The 16,643-nt window shown below is 37.6% G+C and overlaps 1 protein-coding gene across 1 annotated transcript; it reads right to left on the bottom strand.

Annotated features, from left to right (window-relative positions):
• Positions 1 to 3,537: 3,537 nt before the first annotated feature.
• LOC106088765 (fork head domain-containing protein FD3) lies at positions 3,538 to 16,377 on the bottom strand. Its single transcript, XM_013254435.2, has 2 exons — positions 15,826 to 16,377; positions 3,538 to 5,175 (listed from the first exon to the last, which is right to left on the bottom strand). The coding sequence occupies exons 1-2, from the start codon at positions 16,275 to 16,277 to the stop codon at positions 4,026 to 4,028; spliced, it is 1,602 nt and encodes a 533-aa protein (XP_013109889.1). The 5' UTR covers positions 16,278 to 16,377; the 3' UTR covers positions 3,538 to 4,025.
• Between the last annotated feature and the right edge of the window lie 266 nt (positions 16,378 to 16,643).

The raw sequence follows: 16,643 nt of genomic DNA, 5'->3' as shown, positions 1-16,643 counted from the left end.
CATATAAACCGATCCCCGGATTTGACTTCTTGAGCCCCTAGAAGCCTCAATTTTCATCCGATTTGGCTGAAATTTGGAACAGAGACTTGTGTTGTGACTTTCAACATCCATGAATAGGTCTGAATAGGTCTATAAACTGGTATAGACCCTATATAAAACGATCCCCGGATTTCACTTCTTGAGCCCTTAGAAGCTTAAATTTTCATCCGATTTGGCTGAAACTTGGATCAAAGACTTGACCTATGACTTTCAACATCTATGCCAAGTATGATTCGAATCGGTCTATAAACAGATATAGCCCCCAAATAAGCCGATCCTCGGAGTTGACTTCTTGAGTTCTTAGAAGCCTCAATTTTCATCCGATTTGGCTGAAATTTGGAACAGAGACTTGTGTTTTGACTTTCAACATCCATGCCAAGTATGATCCGAATCGGTCGATAAACAGATATAGCCCCCATATAAACCGATCTCCGGATTTCACTTCTTGAGCCCTTAGAAGCCTCTATTTTCATTCGATTTGGCTGAAATTCGAAACAGAGACTTGTGTTGTGACTTTCAACATCCATGCCAAGTATGATCTGAATAGGTCTATAAACTGGTATAGACCCTATATAAAACGATCCCCGGATTTCACTTCTTGAGCCCTTAGAAGCTTAAATTTTCATCCGATTTGGCTGAAACTTGGATCAAAGATTTGAGCTATGACTTTCAACATCTATGCCAAGTATGATTCGAATCGGTCTATAAACAAATATAGCCCCCATATAAGCCGATCCTCGGGTTTGACTTCTTGAGTTCTTAGAAGCCTCAATTTTCAATCGATTTGGCTGAAATTTGGAACAACGACTTGAATTATGAATTTCAACATCTGTGTCAAGTATGATCCGAATCGGTCTATAAACAGATATATCACCCATATTAACCGATCCCCGGATTTGACTTCTTCACCCCTTATAAACCTCAATTTTCATTCGAGTTGGCTGAAATTCGAAACAAAGACTTGTGTTGTGACTTTCAACATCAGTGTCAAGTTTTATTCGAATCGGTCAACGTGGTGAAATAGGCCCCTCCAAGTTCCGACGACCCCATATGACTTCTTGAGATCAAAATAATTCAAATACAAACTCAGTTAGTAAGGGTACATTTTTAGCGGAATCCATGGTGGTGGGTACCCAAGATTGGGCCCAGCCATACTTAGCACGCTTTTACTTTTTTTTTACTAATATTTTTCAATATTATGACCATTTTGCATATTAATCAACTTGAATTACTTCGAGAAGTGCATTATCTAGACAGTTTTCAAAGGATATCGCAAATTTCTGAGCGCAATGTAAAATCGAAAGAAAAAATCTCAAATTTGAACATTTAAAATTAAATTGACTCTGGCCGACTCACCTCAAAGAACCCTCTAAGCAGGCATATTAGACGAATATGACAATATGTAATTTGTGCTCAATTGCCAGGATGGGGGAGGCGCATAACCTCCCTTTAGACCCTTTTCAAGCAACTTTCCATTTAGACCAGTGTTGGGCACATAAGCTAGTATGCATAATATTTCCAAGCCCATGGGCTTATGATCTTGCTCTCGTAGACACAAATATGTGTAATAGTGTGTGTGTGTGCATTTGTCCGCCACTGATTTAGACCAATCATGACAATATGAGAATCAATTGAAAGAGGGGAACCTTAGGAAGTGAGTGAGGTCGAAGTGAGTGGCGCAGTGTTTGGAATCACTTCGAGATAACGACATAGCCCTGACTTGGGTTCCCGGTCGCGATGGTATTTCGGGAAACTGGAAAGGCGAACTAATATTCCAAGAAGGGCCATTGGCAGAACTTGCATATGCGCCAATTTTCAAACTACTGTACATAATAGAGGGGGTGGCCAGTGCGGAAACGGGGACGAGATGGGAGTTGCCAGGAAATTCTAGGCTGCCATCGATATGGGGAGGACGAAGGAATTGCTGGTCTTTGATAAGAGATTACTTATTGTAGTATAATTAGAGGAGTTATAACAGGACAATGCTGCGATATGCCCTGTGGTAAGCGGTTTTTCTCTGATCTTGGCGATCTGCAGATGTGTCGCTGGAAAGTCTCCTTAAGTACGAACTTAAGGAGACTTTCCAGAGACAGACATCGCCAAAATCGGAGAAGAAACCGATAGGATAGGATAAATCCTACACACTCGGTCATGTATGTGTAGACGAGCAGAACCACTGGTTGGCACTCACCGAGTAGACACTCAAATGAGGCCGGTACGGTGCTTTTGGGATGCACATACGCACATTTTGACAAAATTTCATATGTATATGAATTTTTTTTTTTGAAAATGTAATGTTGAGAAATTAAAAAAAAAACAAGTAAAATGGATACCCACCACCTCGGGTATATATGTAAACCACCTTTCATCAAAATCCGGTGAAAAAATGCATACCCTATGCCCCATATCAGTTCCGTTTTGGATCAAATATGAATATTGGGTTGCCCAAAAAGTAATTGCGGATTTTTTTAAAGAAAGTAAATGCATTTTTAATAAAACTTAGAATGAACTTTAATCAAATATACTTTGTTTATACTTTTTTTCTAAAGCAAGCTAAAAGCAACAGCTGATAACTGACAGAAGAAAGAATGCAATTACAGAGTCACTAGCTGTGAAAAAATTTGTCAACGCCGACTATATGAAAAATCCGCAATTACTTTTTGGGTAACCCAATACTATTTTTGTAGCATGGTATTTCACTAAAAGCTCTTTAATTGTCGAAAATAAATATTCCAAGGAAACTTTTGCTCCATATAAAGTAAAAGAAGGCGCAGCGGAGCGGGGCCGGGTGAGCTAGTTTCCTATATACATGAATGACAAAATTTCCTATAGAAATGAAATTTTGACAAAATTTCCTTTATATAGAAAATTTTGATAAAATTTCGTATAGAATTGAAATTTTGACAAAATTTCCTATAGAAATGAAATTTTGACAAAATTTCTTATAGAAATGAAATTTTGACAAAATTTCCTATAGAAATGAATTTTTGACAAAATATCCTATAGAATTGAAATTTTGACAAAATTTCCTATATAAATGAAATTTTGACAAAATTTCCTATAGAAATGAAATTTTGACAAAATTTCCTATAGAAATGAAATTTTGACAAAATTTCCTATAGAAATGAAATTTTGACAAAATTTCCCATTGAAATGAAATTTTGACAAAATTTCCTATAGAATTGAAATTTTGACAAAATTTCCTATAGAAATGAAATTTTGACAAAATTTCCCATTGAAATGAAATTTTGACAAAATTTCCTATAGAATTGAAATTTTGACAAAATTTCCTATAGAAATGAAATTTTTACAAAATTTCCTTTATATAGAAAATTTTGATAAAATTTCGTATAGAAATGAAATTTTGTCATAATTTCTCTAGAAATGACATTTTTACAAAATTGTATACGAAAACCATATTTTAGCAAAATTACCCATAGGCAGTATAGTTTTTTAAATAAAACACACTTTTTTTTTAGTTTTATATGTTGGCTCTATTCGTTTTTTACAGTATTGATTTTGTTTGTGTTCTGTGTTATTATTGTTTTTTTTTTGTTGTTAAATAACATAAGAGGGTGAGCGAGATGAGTGATTTGTTCTTAAGGACTAGTCAAGACAAATAAATAGATACAAGTACATTTACATACAATAAAAATTTTTGTTAAATGTTTGCTTTTGTTTTCTTTTATTTAGCTTTAAGTACATAATTTGTTATAGTTTAGAGATTTTTAAAATTGTTTCAATTTAGCTGAGTTTTCTTTTTTGTTTTTCTATTTTAATTTTCGTTTGACAATCAGAGGAGTATGAGTTTGACATTTACAATAAAAAGAAAAAAACAACAGTTCCGCTTTCGCTAATTGGTCTTTTGTGAGGACATTCAAGAACTTGGCAAATGAAATTAGTCACAATGTATAGTGTTTCACTTGTGTTAATCGTGCTGAGTATCTTATCCCATCTTAGAGTGATTATCGATTTTCTCTCTGTATTCAATCACAAGCCGCCTCTGGCCCATCTCTGTTGCCAATTAGGGTTTCTATGCGAAAATCTCTGGCAGTACCATGCTTTGCTGTACGCCCATGTTCATATTCATAGGGCAGAAGGGTCGTCTTGTAGGTATGGCCTATATCAGTGATGGTGGCAGGAATTGCTTCCGTTCTGGGTGGCGAAGTTGTATGCCGTTTCGGCAATAACTCATTGGCATTTTTGTCTGGACGGTTTGATTTGCTGTTGATCAGAGAATTCGAGATATCATAGTTGTTGAATAGCAGAATACACGAAGAGGTGTCCTTTAGCTGTTGCTTTAGATCTCCACTCTCACTTTCGGCCGCACCATCATCCGAATCCCCTTGGACATCTAAACGATTTGTACTTAAACTTTCTATGGAGTCGGATATGTGGGAGTCCTGCTCATCGGGACTTTCAATGTCTATGCGATCATCTTCATCGGACTCATCGGAATCCTGGGAACTTAGGGTGCGCTGATAATGGCCAGCAGGACCGTTATGTGGCTGCAGTTGATGACTTGCCGCTGCATTAAAACCATTCTCATCGCCACCGGCCGGCAGGGTAGCAAAACTATACAATTTCATTTTATCCAAATCGCTTGTGGCACTCATGTCCACAATTGCTCTATCTCCAGCTGCCATCACCTGCGATCCTCGGGTAAAGGCTTCAAATTTATCCGCAGCACTTCTTGGATACATGGACAGATCGGCATTGGCAAAGAAGTTGAATTTTTTATTGTCCACCCCTCTCAAGGCCACCGAATCGAAAACATCTGACGCCGCAGGCGCATGCAGCATGTCGAAACAATCTCTTGTGGCTCCTGGAAAATTGGGCACGTTAAAGTGTACCGGCACCAAGGGTACCGGTTTGCGTATCCAAAATGGTGATAGCGTGCCAAAGACGGACGTAAAGGGAAATCTTTGTATAGCCGGTGCTCTTTTGTAGCGTTTTCTTCTCCGCAAGAAGCTGCCATTGTCGAACATATCCTCGGCCAGAGGATCTAGAGTCCAGAAGTTACCTTTGCCCGGATTGCCGGGCTCTCGAGGAACCTTTATGAAACAGTCATTCAGACTGAGATTGTGGCGTATGGAATTTTGCCAAGCGGGGAATTTATCCTTGTAGTAGGCAAATCTGTAAAAAAAAATCACAATGAGAATAAAATCAAGGTTTCTGAGTCAAGTAATAAAGGGGTTAAAAAAGAAAATCTTATATATAAAAATCAATTTGTGTTTGTTGGTTTTTTTGTTTGTCTGTTTCGTATAGAAGTATAGACTCAAAAACGGCTCAACTGATTTTCCTGAAACTTTCACAGATGGCGCATAATGATTCGGTGGTGAAAATCGTTTACAAAATTTTTTAATAGCGGCAGGGGGGGCGGACCCTCCCCCTTACCCAAATTTTCAGGAAATTTCCAGATATCGGAGATGGTTGGTGCGATTTAAGCTAAATTTTGTGTGCTATGTTGTAGTAACTTAAAAACAAAAATTTGGTTTTCAAATTTCGGGTGGGGCGCCTAGAGGGGCCCTCCCCTTAGTGCTGGCGACAATTGTGAGCTGTGGTGCCATCAGGTAAGCAACCGTTTAAGCTTATTTACTAAGTGGTGTAGGTCTGCGGCAACCCATTCCTACTCGGTTATGAAAAGGAGGTCCTTTATCGCTTAAAACTTGTATCATTAGAACAAGCCATGTGTTCCTCATGTTGTATATCTGGAATGCGTGTAATGTCCACGGTTATGGCCAAGTGGAAGAAGAGATGTCTCATAGTTCGTAACTCACATGATTTGGAGAGAGCCGCTGACACAACACCAACGCTTTTTTAATTATAGGACATGGGTGCGTATGTTTACTATTAAATAATAATTCCTCATATACTATACGTCATACGCCACCTTGTCCACTAATTTTCGATGTAAACATACTTGTCAAAATATTATTTGCTAATCATATCGCTAAAACATAGGGCTGAGATTTTGCACGTAGTGTTCCGTTACGACTTCGTGCCACGTAAGGTTGAAATTTCGCACATATACTTCTTATTAGTGTAGGTCAGTTGCGATTCATTTACAATCGCAACTGCCATATCGGTCCATGTTTTTATATAGCTGCCATATAAGCCAGTTTTGGATCTTGACTTCTTGAGCCACTAGAGGGCGCAATTCTTATTTGATGTGGCTAAAGTTTCGCATGATGTGTTTTATTATGATTTCCAACAACTCTTGTGAGTAAAGTAAAAATCGGTCCATAGCCTGATATAGCTGTCATATAAACCGATCTGGGGTCTTGACTTCTTTAGCCTCTAGAGGGCGCAATTATTATCCGATTTATCTCAAATTTGGCATGACATATATTGTTGTGACTTCCAACAACTGTACCAAGTATGGTTCAAATCGGTTCATAACCTGATATAGCTGCCATATAAACCGTTATGGGATCTTGACTTCTTGAGCCTCTATAGGGCGCAATTATTATCCGCTTGGGCTGAAATTTGATTACGGTCCGAATCGGACCCTAACTTGATATAACTCCAATAGCATAGCATTTCTCTTCCTTTATCATTTGTTTGCCAAAAATGAGAAAACGGGAAAAGAGCTCGACAAATGCGATCCATGGTAGAGGGTATATAAGATTCGGCCCTGCGAACTAAGCACGCTTTTACTTGTTTTTAGTATTTTGGCTGCCACAACCTTATTTATGGCTGGGACATGGTGAGACATGCCTTAGATTGGAACATTTAAGCTTTAATTCAAACTTAAAAAAAGTGAAACAATCCCCGTGAAAATTTTTCCCGTTAGAACTTTTGAAATTAAGTAAGAAATCGACCGTATTGGTTTTAAGATAACTGGGCGATTTGATATCAAAATGAGTCAAATTAGCACTTAAAACTTTTCTCAATGCCTCTAATTTGTGAAAATGGAAAGAAATGATAATATGAGTTGCCCAAAAAGTAATTGCGCATTTTTCATATAGTCGGCGTTGACAAATTTCTTCACAGCTTGTGACTCTGTAATTGCATTCTTTCTTCTGTCAGTTATCAGCTGTTACTTTTAGCTTGCTTTAGAAAAAAAGTGTAAAAAAAGTATATTTGATTAAAGTTCCATCTAAGTATTATTAAAAATGCATTTACTTTCTTTTAAAAAATCCGCAATTACTTTTTGGGCAACCCAATACTTTCATGGCCAAAGTTTGCGAAAACTTGAAGGAAATGGGAGTATTTTTTTTTTTTAGAAAATTTTTGACAATAAAAAAACATTTTTTATATTGAAAACGATGCCAATTTTAACCTTCGCCTTGCCAAAATAAAATTTTTAATACTTCGTTTACCAATACCCAACGGGGTGACCAATACACTGAGGCATATGTTTTAAGAAAAAAATGTTTAACATTACATCAAAATGGAGAATGCAGGTTCTTAAAGAGGAAGAGAGCTTTGACTTTCAATCACAGATGATTGCGCTTAGTTGCCTGCCCAAATGAATCGCCTTTATGAAGTCTTTTTTTTGCAGAAATTAAGACTAAAATGGGAAAACGTTTATATGGGTGCTATATCGGGATAAGTACCGATTCAGATCAAACACAGCACAGATTTTAAGTGTCATGAAAAAATTTCACATAATAAATTTAAGCGAAATCGGATCAAAATTGCATCTCTATGGTGCTCAAGAAGCCAATATATATCCGGTTTTGCACCGGTTCAGACCAAACTCGGGTCGGACCGATTTGACCCATTTACAATCCAATCGGATTTGCACTAATAAAGAAATATTTCTGTAAAATGTTTAAGGCTCTAGCTTAACTCTTTCGTTAGCGTATAGCTTAACTCTTTCGTTAGCGTATAGCTAAACTCGTTGGTTAGCGTGCTGTGTACAGACCGACAAACAAACGGTAGCATAAAACTTAATTAACTTAGACTCTCAAGTAGATCAAGAATATATACATTTTGTGGGGACCCAGTTCATTATTTCAGTGAGTTAAAGTACTTTGTATCCAAGCATTTTAAGTGATGCCTTAGAGACTGAATTAGGGGATATAAAAAAAAAACAGTGTATTCTATGCAAAATTTCTAACAAGCCATCGCATGTAAATTGCAAAATATTCCATAGAGGGACAGCGGGGATACTTCTCTCATATTAATGAGAGCTGTTCAATTTATTTTTAAGCTCAATGATAAGTGACGTCCTTCCAAACGGCAGACATTAGTGAAACCAGTCGACCGGTCTAGAACGAACGAACGAACGAACGTAATTTTTAAAATTCTGGAGGGAGCTTAAACTTTTCTGGGGGATGCTTTTACGCTTATGGCTTCAGAGCAATACTACTTAGTGGAGAAATTTTACACTGAAACCTCACACGTCGTAGTAGAGAATAGAACGAGAGATCGGTTTACGCGGGTGCTATATCAGGTTATAGACTAATTTGGATCGTATTTGGCACAGTTGTTGGAAGTCGCAACAGAACACCGCCTTTCAGCCAAATCGGACAAAAATTGCGGCTTCCAGGTTCTCAAAAATTCAAATCGGGAGATCGTTTTATATGGGAGTTATATCAGGTTTTGGACCGACATGAACCATATTTCACACAATTATTGGAAGTCATAACAGAACACTACATGCAAAATTTCAGCCAAATCAGCTATATCAGGTTATAGACCGATTTGAACCGCACAGTTGTTGAAAGTCATAACAAAACACTACATGCAAAATTTCAGCCAAATTGGACAAAAATTGCGGCTAACAGAGGCTCAAGGAGTCAAATCGGAAGATCAGTTGATATGGGAGCCACATCAGGTTATAAACCGATTTGGACCGTACTTAGCACAGTTATTGAAAATCATAACAGAACACCACATACAAAATTTCAGCTAAATCAGACAAAAATTGTGGCTTCTGGGAGCTCATGAAATCAAATCAGGAGATCGGTTTGTATGGGTGCTATATCAGGTTATAAACCGATTCGGACCGTACTTGACTCCCCAACGACCTACATCAAGTAGAAATATAGAAATAAGCTGGCTCAATTTGTGTGGCCCGTAAAAAAAAACCCACTATGCGGTTGTCAAAATCGAAATCTACATTAAATAATAAGAACAAGTAAAAGCGTGCTAAGTTCGGCCGGACCGAATCTCATATACCCTCCACCATGGATCGCATTTGTCGAGTTCTATTCCCGGCATCTCTTCTTAGGCAAAAAAAGGAAAAAGAAAAGATTTGCTCTGCTATTAGAGCGATATCAAGATATGGTCCGGTCCGGGACCAAAATTAAATTATATTTTGGAGACCTGTGTAAAATGTCAGCCAATTCGAATAAGAATTGCGCCCTTTAAGGGCTCAAGAGGTAAAATAGAGAGCACGATTTATATGGGAGCTGTATCGGGCTATAGACCGATTCAGAGCATAATAAACACGTATGTTGATGGTCATGAGAGGATCCGTCGTACAAAATTTCAGGCAAATCGGATAATAATTGCGACCTCTAGAGGCTCAAGAAGTCAAGATCCCAGATCGGTTTACATAGCAGCTACATCACGTTATGAACCGATTTGAACCTTATTTGACACAGTTCTTGAAAGTCATAAAAAAATATGTCATGTAAAATTTCAGCCAAATCGGATAAGAATTGCGCCCTCTAGAGACTTAAGAAGTCAAGACCCAAGATCGGTTTATATGACAGCTATATCAGGTTATGAACCGATTTGAACCATACTTGGCACAGTTGTTGGATGTTATAACTAAACACGTCGTGCGAAATTTCATTCCAATCGGATAAGAATTGCGCACTTTAGAGGCTCAAGAAGTCAAGACCCAAGATCGGTTTATATGACAGCTATATCAGATTATGGACCGATTTGACCCATACTTGACACAGTTTTTGGAAGTCGTAGCAAAACATGTCGTTCAAAATTTCATTCCAATCGGATAAGCATTACGCACTCTAGAGGCTCAAGGAGTCAAGACCCAAGATCGGTTTATATGGCAGCTAGGTTGCCCAAAAAGTAATTGCGGATTTTTCATATAGTCGGCGTTGACAAATTTTTTCACAGCTTGTGACTCTGTAATTGCATTCTTTCTTCTGTCAGTTATCAGCTGTTACTTTTAGCTTGTTTTAGAAAAAAAGTGTAAAAAAGGTATATTTGATTAAAGTTCATTCTAAGTTTTATTAAAAATGCATTTAGTTTCTTTTAAAAAATCCGCAATTACTTTTTGGGCAACCCAATATATCAAAACATGGACCGATATGACCCATTTACAATACCAACCGGCCTACACTAATAAAAAGTATTTGTGCAAAATTTCAAGCGGCTAGCTTTACTCCTTCGGAAGTTAGCGTGCTTTCGACAGACGGACGGACGGACAGACGGACGGACGGACAGACGGACGGACGGACAGACGGACGGACAGACGTACGGACAGACGGACGCACATAGCTAGATCGACATAAAAACGAATATTTCGAGTAGTTACAAACAGAATGAAGAAATTAGTATACCCCCCTTCTTATGGTGTAGGATATAAATTTTCCAAGTATTCATAGGTCTATAAAAAGCTTCGAGCTTCTTTTTGACAACAAAATCTGTCCATAACTTATTTATCTTCTACGACCAGATGAAATGATTGATGAACCGTTGGCTATATCCGTCCTTCCATGTTTTTATTTATTTTGTCCTTATTTTGTAATCAAAGTGGTGGTCGGATCATGAATATAAAAAAAATCAAATTTCACAGTGAAACTCCATATAAAACCAGTAAGGAAAGGGAAAAGTCCGATTTTATAATACCCTATAACTACCCTATAAGTACAAAGTGGGAGCTACATTTAATTCTGAGCCAATGTTAATGGACCTCGGCGGATGTTTTTAGATGGGTTATTAAGCAATCCGTATCAAATATGGTTGACAAATGACAACATTATTGCAAATTACACAAAATTTAAAGAACATATATATGGGAGCTATATCTAAATCTGAACCGATTTTGACCAAACTTATTGTGGATATTGTGGTAGTTTTCGAGGAAAGCGTTGTACAAAATGTTTGCAAGATTGGTCAATAAATGCGCTAGCAGTGGCTCTGTATATTGTATATATATATATATATATATATAAATATGGAAGCTATATCTAAATCTGAACGGATTTCTGTGAAATTCACCGGCAATATTAAGAGTCATTAGCAAATCCTTCCTGCCAAATGAACTCTTTATTGCAATATCTCTCAAAATAGGACGGATAAAAATATGGGAGCTATATCCAAATCTTAGCCGATTTGGAGCAAACTTCTTAGTTATAGCGGAAGTCATCGAAGAACGTGTTGTACAAAATTTTGGGAAGATTTGTCATTAAATGAAAATCGGGCGATATGTGTATATATGAGAGGACCGATTTTTATGAAATTCACCAATGATGATGAAAGTCATAGAAAAATCCTTTCTGCCAAATTTCGAGATAATCGGTTATCAAATGATCATTTTATTGCATTATTACTGCAAATCGGATGAATATATAAATTGCAAATTTTGCCCATGAACATTCCACTAAGGAACAGGGGCAAACTTCTCCCAAATCAATGGGATCTATATTCAAATCTAAACCAATTTTCCCAATTTCAATGGGCTTCGTCTCTAGGCCGAAAAACATGTCTGTACCAAATTTGAAGACGATCGGATGAAAATTGCGAACTATTTATGCCGGAAGTAGTAACTGCAGCCTTTGAAAAAATCGAAAGAGAGTCAGTGAAAACTCCGGTCTGGCGGTAAATGGAGAAAAGACGAAATGGATGGTTTCAACTCCCAAAATGGGCAGATAAAGAAAATGGAGAAAGTTGGGAACCACAACTTTGAGATAGTTAGCAACTTTATCTACCTCGGCACCGCCGTAACCGAAACGAATGACACCAGTTTTGAGATAAAGCGAAGAATAATACTGACAAACAGATGCTACTTTGGATTAAGTAAGCAGTTTAGAAACAAGGCCTACTCTCGACAGACGAAGATTACACTATACAAGATACTGATACTACCCGTGTTGTTATATGGTTCTGAGGCATGGATACTTGTGAAAGCAGACGAGGCAGATTGTTTGAGAGAAAGATTCTTTGTAAAGTATATGAATCAGTTTCCGTTGATGGAGAATATGGGCGACGTATGAACCACGAGCTGTATGACAACGATAGCATAGTTACACGCATAAAAATACAACGGCTGAGTTGGCTAGGTCATGTTGTCAGAATGAGTGAAGAAGCTCCAGCAAAGAAGTCTTTTGACAGCAAACACGGTGGTACACGCAAATCGAAAAGACGAAAAACCCGATTGAAAGATCAAGTGGTGGGAGACACCTCGAATTTTGGTGTCAGAGATTTTAGAATGAGTGCAGAAGATCGAGGCGCTTGGAACGCTATTCTAAATTCGGCTAGTGGAACAAATGTTATGCCATAGCCAATTAAAATAAAGTAAGCTTTAGGCGTTCAACCGCTATCGTCATTTCGACAGAAGGACGGACGCACTGACATGGCAAGATCGGCTCCGAGTGTCTAGACAATCAAAAATATATATACTTAATGGAGTCTTAGACGAATTTTGCGAGGTGTTAAAAACGGAATGACTAGATTAGTATGGTGGTGGGTATGCATGAAAAAGCAATCATCAAAATATGAATTAAATTGAAAGCAACAGCATAACTCGCTATTATTGAATGAACCCAAGTCAAAAACAAGTAAAAACGTGCTAAGTTCGGCCGGGCCGAATCTTATATACCCTCCACCATGGATCGCATTTGTCGAGTTCTTTCCTGGCATCTCTTCTTAGGCAAAAAAGGATATAAGAAAAGAGTTGCTCTGCTATTAAAACGATATCAAGATATGGTCCGGTTCGGACCACAATTAAATTATATGTTGGAGACCTGTGTAAAATATCAGCCAATTCGTATAAGAATTGCGTCCATTGGGGCTCACGAAGTAAAATAGAGAGAACGATTTATATGGGATCTGTATCGGGCTATAGAACGATTCAGACCATTATAAACACGTTTGTTGATGGTCATGAGAGGATCCGTCGTACAAAATTTCTGGCATATCGGATAATAATTGCGACCTCTAGGGGTCAAGAAGTCAAGATCCCAGATCGGTTTATATGGCAGCTATATCAGGTTATGAACCGATTTGAACCTTATTTGACACAGTTGTTGAAAGTAAAAATAAAATACGTCATGCAAAATTTCAGCCAAATCGGATAAGAATTGCGCCATCTAAAAGCTCAAGAAGTCAAATCCCCAGATCAGTTTATATGACAGCTATATCAGGTTATGGACCGATTTCAACCATACTTGGCACAGTTGTTGGATATTATAACGAAATACTTTGTGCAAAAATTCATTAAAATCGGATAAGAATTGTGCCCCTTTAGAGGCTCAAGAAGTCAAGACCCAAGATCGGTTTATATGGCAGCTATATCAGGTTATGGACCGATTTAAACCATACTTGGCACAGTTGTTGGGTATCATAACAAAACACGTCGTGCGAAATTCCATTCCATTCGGATAAGAATTGGGCCCTCTAGAGGCTCAAGAAGTCAAGACCCAAGATCGGTTTATATGGCAGCTATATCAGGTTATGGGCCGATTTGAACCATACTTGGCACAGTTGTTGGATATCATAACAAAACACGTCGTGCACAATTTCATTCTGATCGGATAAGAATTGTGCACGCTAGAGGCTCAAGAAGTCAAGACCCAAGATCGGTTTATATGGCAGCTATATCAGGTTATGGGCCGATTTGAACCATACTTGGCACAGTTGTTGGATATCATAACAAAACACGTCGTGCTAGATTTCAGCCAAATCGGATAAGAATTGCGCACTCTAGAGGCTCAAGAAGTCAAGACCCAAGATCGGTTTATATGGCAGCTATATCAGGTTATGGACCGATTTGAACCATACTTGGCACAGTTGTTGGATATAATAACAAAACACAACGTGCAAAATTTCATTCTGATCGGGTAAGAATTGCGCACGCTAGAGGCTCAAGAAGTCAAGACCCAAGATCGGTTTATATGGCAGCTATATCAGGTTATAGACCGATTTGAACTATACTTGGCGCAGTTGTTGGATATCATAACAAAACACGTCGTGCAAAAATTCATTCCAATCGGATAAGAATTGCGCACTCTAGAGGCTCAAGAAGTCAAGACCCAAGATCGGTTTATATGGCAGCTATATCAAAACATGGACCGATATGGCCCATTTACAATACCAACCGACCTACACTAATAAGAAGTATTTGTGCAAAATTTCAAGCGGCTAGCTTTACTCCTTCGGAAGTTAGCGTGCTTTCGACAGACTGACGGACGGACGGACGGACGGACGGACGGACGGACGGACAGACGGACGGACATGGCTTGATCGACATAAAATTTCACGACGATCAAGAATATATATACTTTATGGGGTCTCAGACGAATATTTCGATTAGTTACAAACAGAATGACGAAATTAGTATACCCCCCATCTTATGGTGGAGGGTATAACAACGAAAATATGAATGCGTTATAAAAGCGAATGGTAGCAAACTGTTATGCGTGGTTCAGATCGGTCTATATTTGGATATAACTAGCATAGACATATACCGATCTCTCAATTTAAGTTATTAAGCACATAAAAGGTGCATTTTTTTAACCTTCCACTGTATGAGCCACGAGCTGTATGACGACGATAGCATAGTTACAACTATCAAAATACAACGGCTGTGGAACAAATGTTCTGTCGTAGCCAATCGAAGTAAGTAAGTAAGTAAAGCTTGTACACAAATTAACATGGACAATCGGACAGATAGACGGACATACCCAAATCGTATCAGAAAGTGATTCTGATTCGATCGGTATACTTATCAATATGTGTAACTCTCTTGTATAAAAATTGGATTTTTTGCATTTTTTGGTAAAAAAAAATATTTTCATTGATTAGTCTTTATGTATCGAATGTTGTTGTCGCCAATCCCAATTATGCTTCAAATTGAAATCGAACCACAAATGCCTTCGTAAATCGCAATATACGATGCCAATCTCGGTCAAAATATCAACAAATAAAAATTAAAAGTCGTATAACCCCTAAACCAGTTGAGATATTGTATACCTCAAGTAGATTTTTTGTGAGCACTATCCAGTAACAAAAGAATTTTGATAATCGGAGCACAAGTGAAGATTTGGCAGTCCGAACAATTTTTCGAAATTCCTTGGGCCTTAAAGTTTTCCACATGATCTCGATAACATCTCAGCTTTAATCACTTCAAATTTCAAAGAATTATCCCTATCTGTTCTAAAATGGTATATTTATCACTTGTTTTTTTCCACTCTATCCCACTGTGCAACAGACAAACTCTGTCGTTAAAAACTGGAAACTCAATTTTGATTTTAGAACCATGATTTTTTGGGAAAATTTTCTTAAAATTCGTCATAGATTACGATATTGATAAGCGCTTTGTCGATTAACCATCACTACCATCAATCACCCGATTTGATTTTGGAGACCCCAGAGAAAACAGTTCTTAAGCGATATAACTGAAAAATTGCACAATGATTTCTGTTATGGCTTCCAATGAGCTTGCCAAGTATTCCGATATACTTTAGCTCAATAACCTAATGTGGGTCCTGATTTCGTCGAATTTAATTATCGTTGATTTCGTTGAGTTTATTTATCAATCCAAAAAACTTCATAAATTCGATTTATAAAATAGGGCATAACAGAATGTTAAGCGCTTTTATTTTTCCTATTTCAGCACTGCTTAGATCTTGCACTTACCTTGACATAATGAAATCACAAATGCCGCTTAAGGTTAATTTCTTTTGAGGCGATTGCAGAATGGCCATGGTTATTAAAGCGATATAGGAATACGGCGGCTTTACCAATGGCGAATTGATTTTATCCGCATCTGTGTCACTGCTATTAGCCGTCGCCGAATTTTCCTCATGCGACGATGACGAGGAGGAAGGAGCTGATGAGGGCTGTTGTGGTTGCTGCTGATGTGAGTGGTGGTGGTGATGGTGTGAAGCGGGGTGATGTGCATGATGATTAGAGCCGGCGGCTATTGTTGATGTACCCGTTATAGCTGAAGAGGCTCCGGATGATGTTACTAGACTAGAAGCAACGGATCTGCGTTTTAAATGTGATGGTGGAGGAGACAAGGGCATGTTGGTTAAATGCGAGGTGGGAGGACAAGCGTTGAGTACAACTAAATCGGCGGAGGTATGCATGTTGATAATTGGGATAAAATTTTTTAATTTTCTATTACAAATTTCACTCAAGCATTTATAGCTTTGCTGAATATTTAAGTTTTTTTTTTAATTTTTTTTATCTGGGCTTTGTGGGTATGTTTTTTTAAATATGTTATATTTTTCTTGACACAGTTTAGGAACTTATTTTGTGTTTTTAAAAATTTTTTAAATATTTTTCTTAATTTTTTTTTATGTTCTTTTATAGGATTTTATTAAATTTTTTCTTGCTGTTGGTCTTCAGTTTGCACATTTTTGTTTTTCATTAATTTTTTTTAACAACAATTTCTACAAACACTTTATCTGCTCTGGCGTTTTCGTTTAGTTTTCAAATTTAGTTTTCGTTTC

The sequence above is a fragment of the Stomoxys calcitrans genome, chromosome 5 (genome assembly GCF_963082655.1).
Source record: "Stomoxys calcitrans chromosome 5, idStoCalc2.1, whole genome shotgun sequence".
Lineage (NCBI taxonomy): Eukaryota > Metazoa > Arthropoda > Insecta > Diptera > Muscidae > Stomoxys > Stomoxys calcitrans.
Note: the sequence above shows the minus strand (reverse complement) of the source record. Positions and strands in the feature narration are given on the sequence as shown.

Bases quoted from the DNA above. Each gene is read 5' to 3' on its own strand.
- LOC106088765 (XM_013254435.2), bottom strand. From the start codon at position 16,277: ATGCATACCTCCGCCGATTTAGTTGTACTCAACGCTTGTCCTCCCACC. The intron at 5,176-15,825 runs GTAAGTGCAAGA...TTTTTTTTACAG, and splicing joins TGTGATTTCATTATGTCAAG to ATTTGCCTACTACAAGGATA.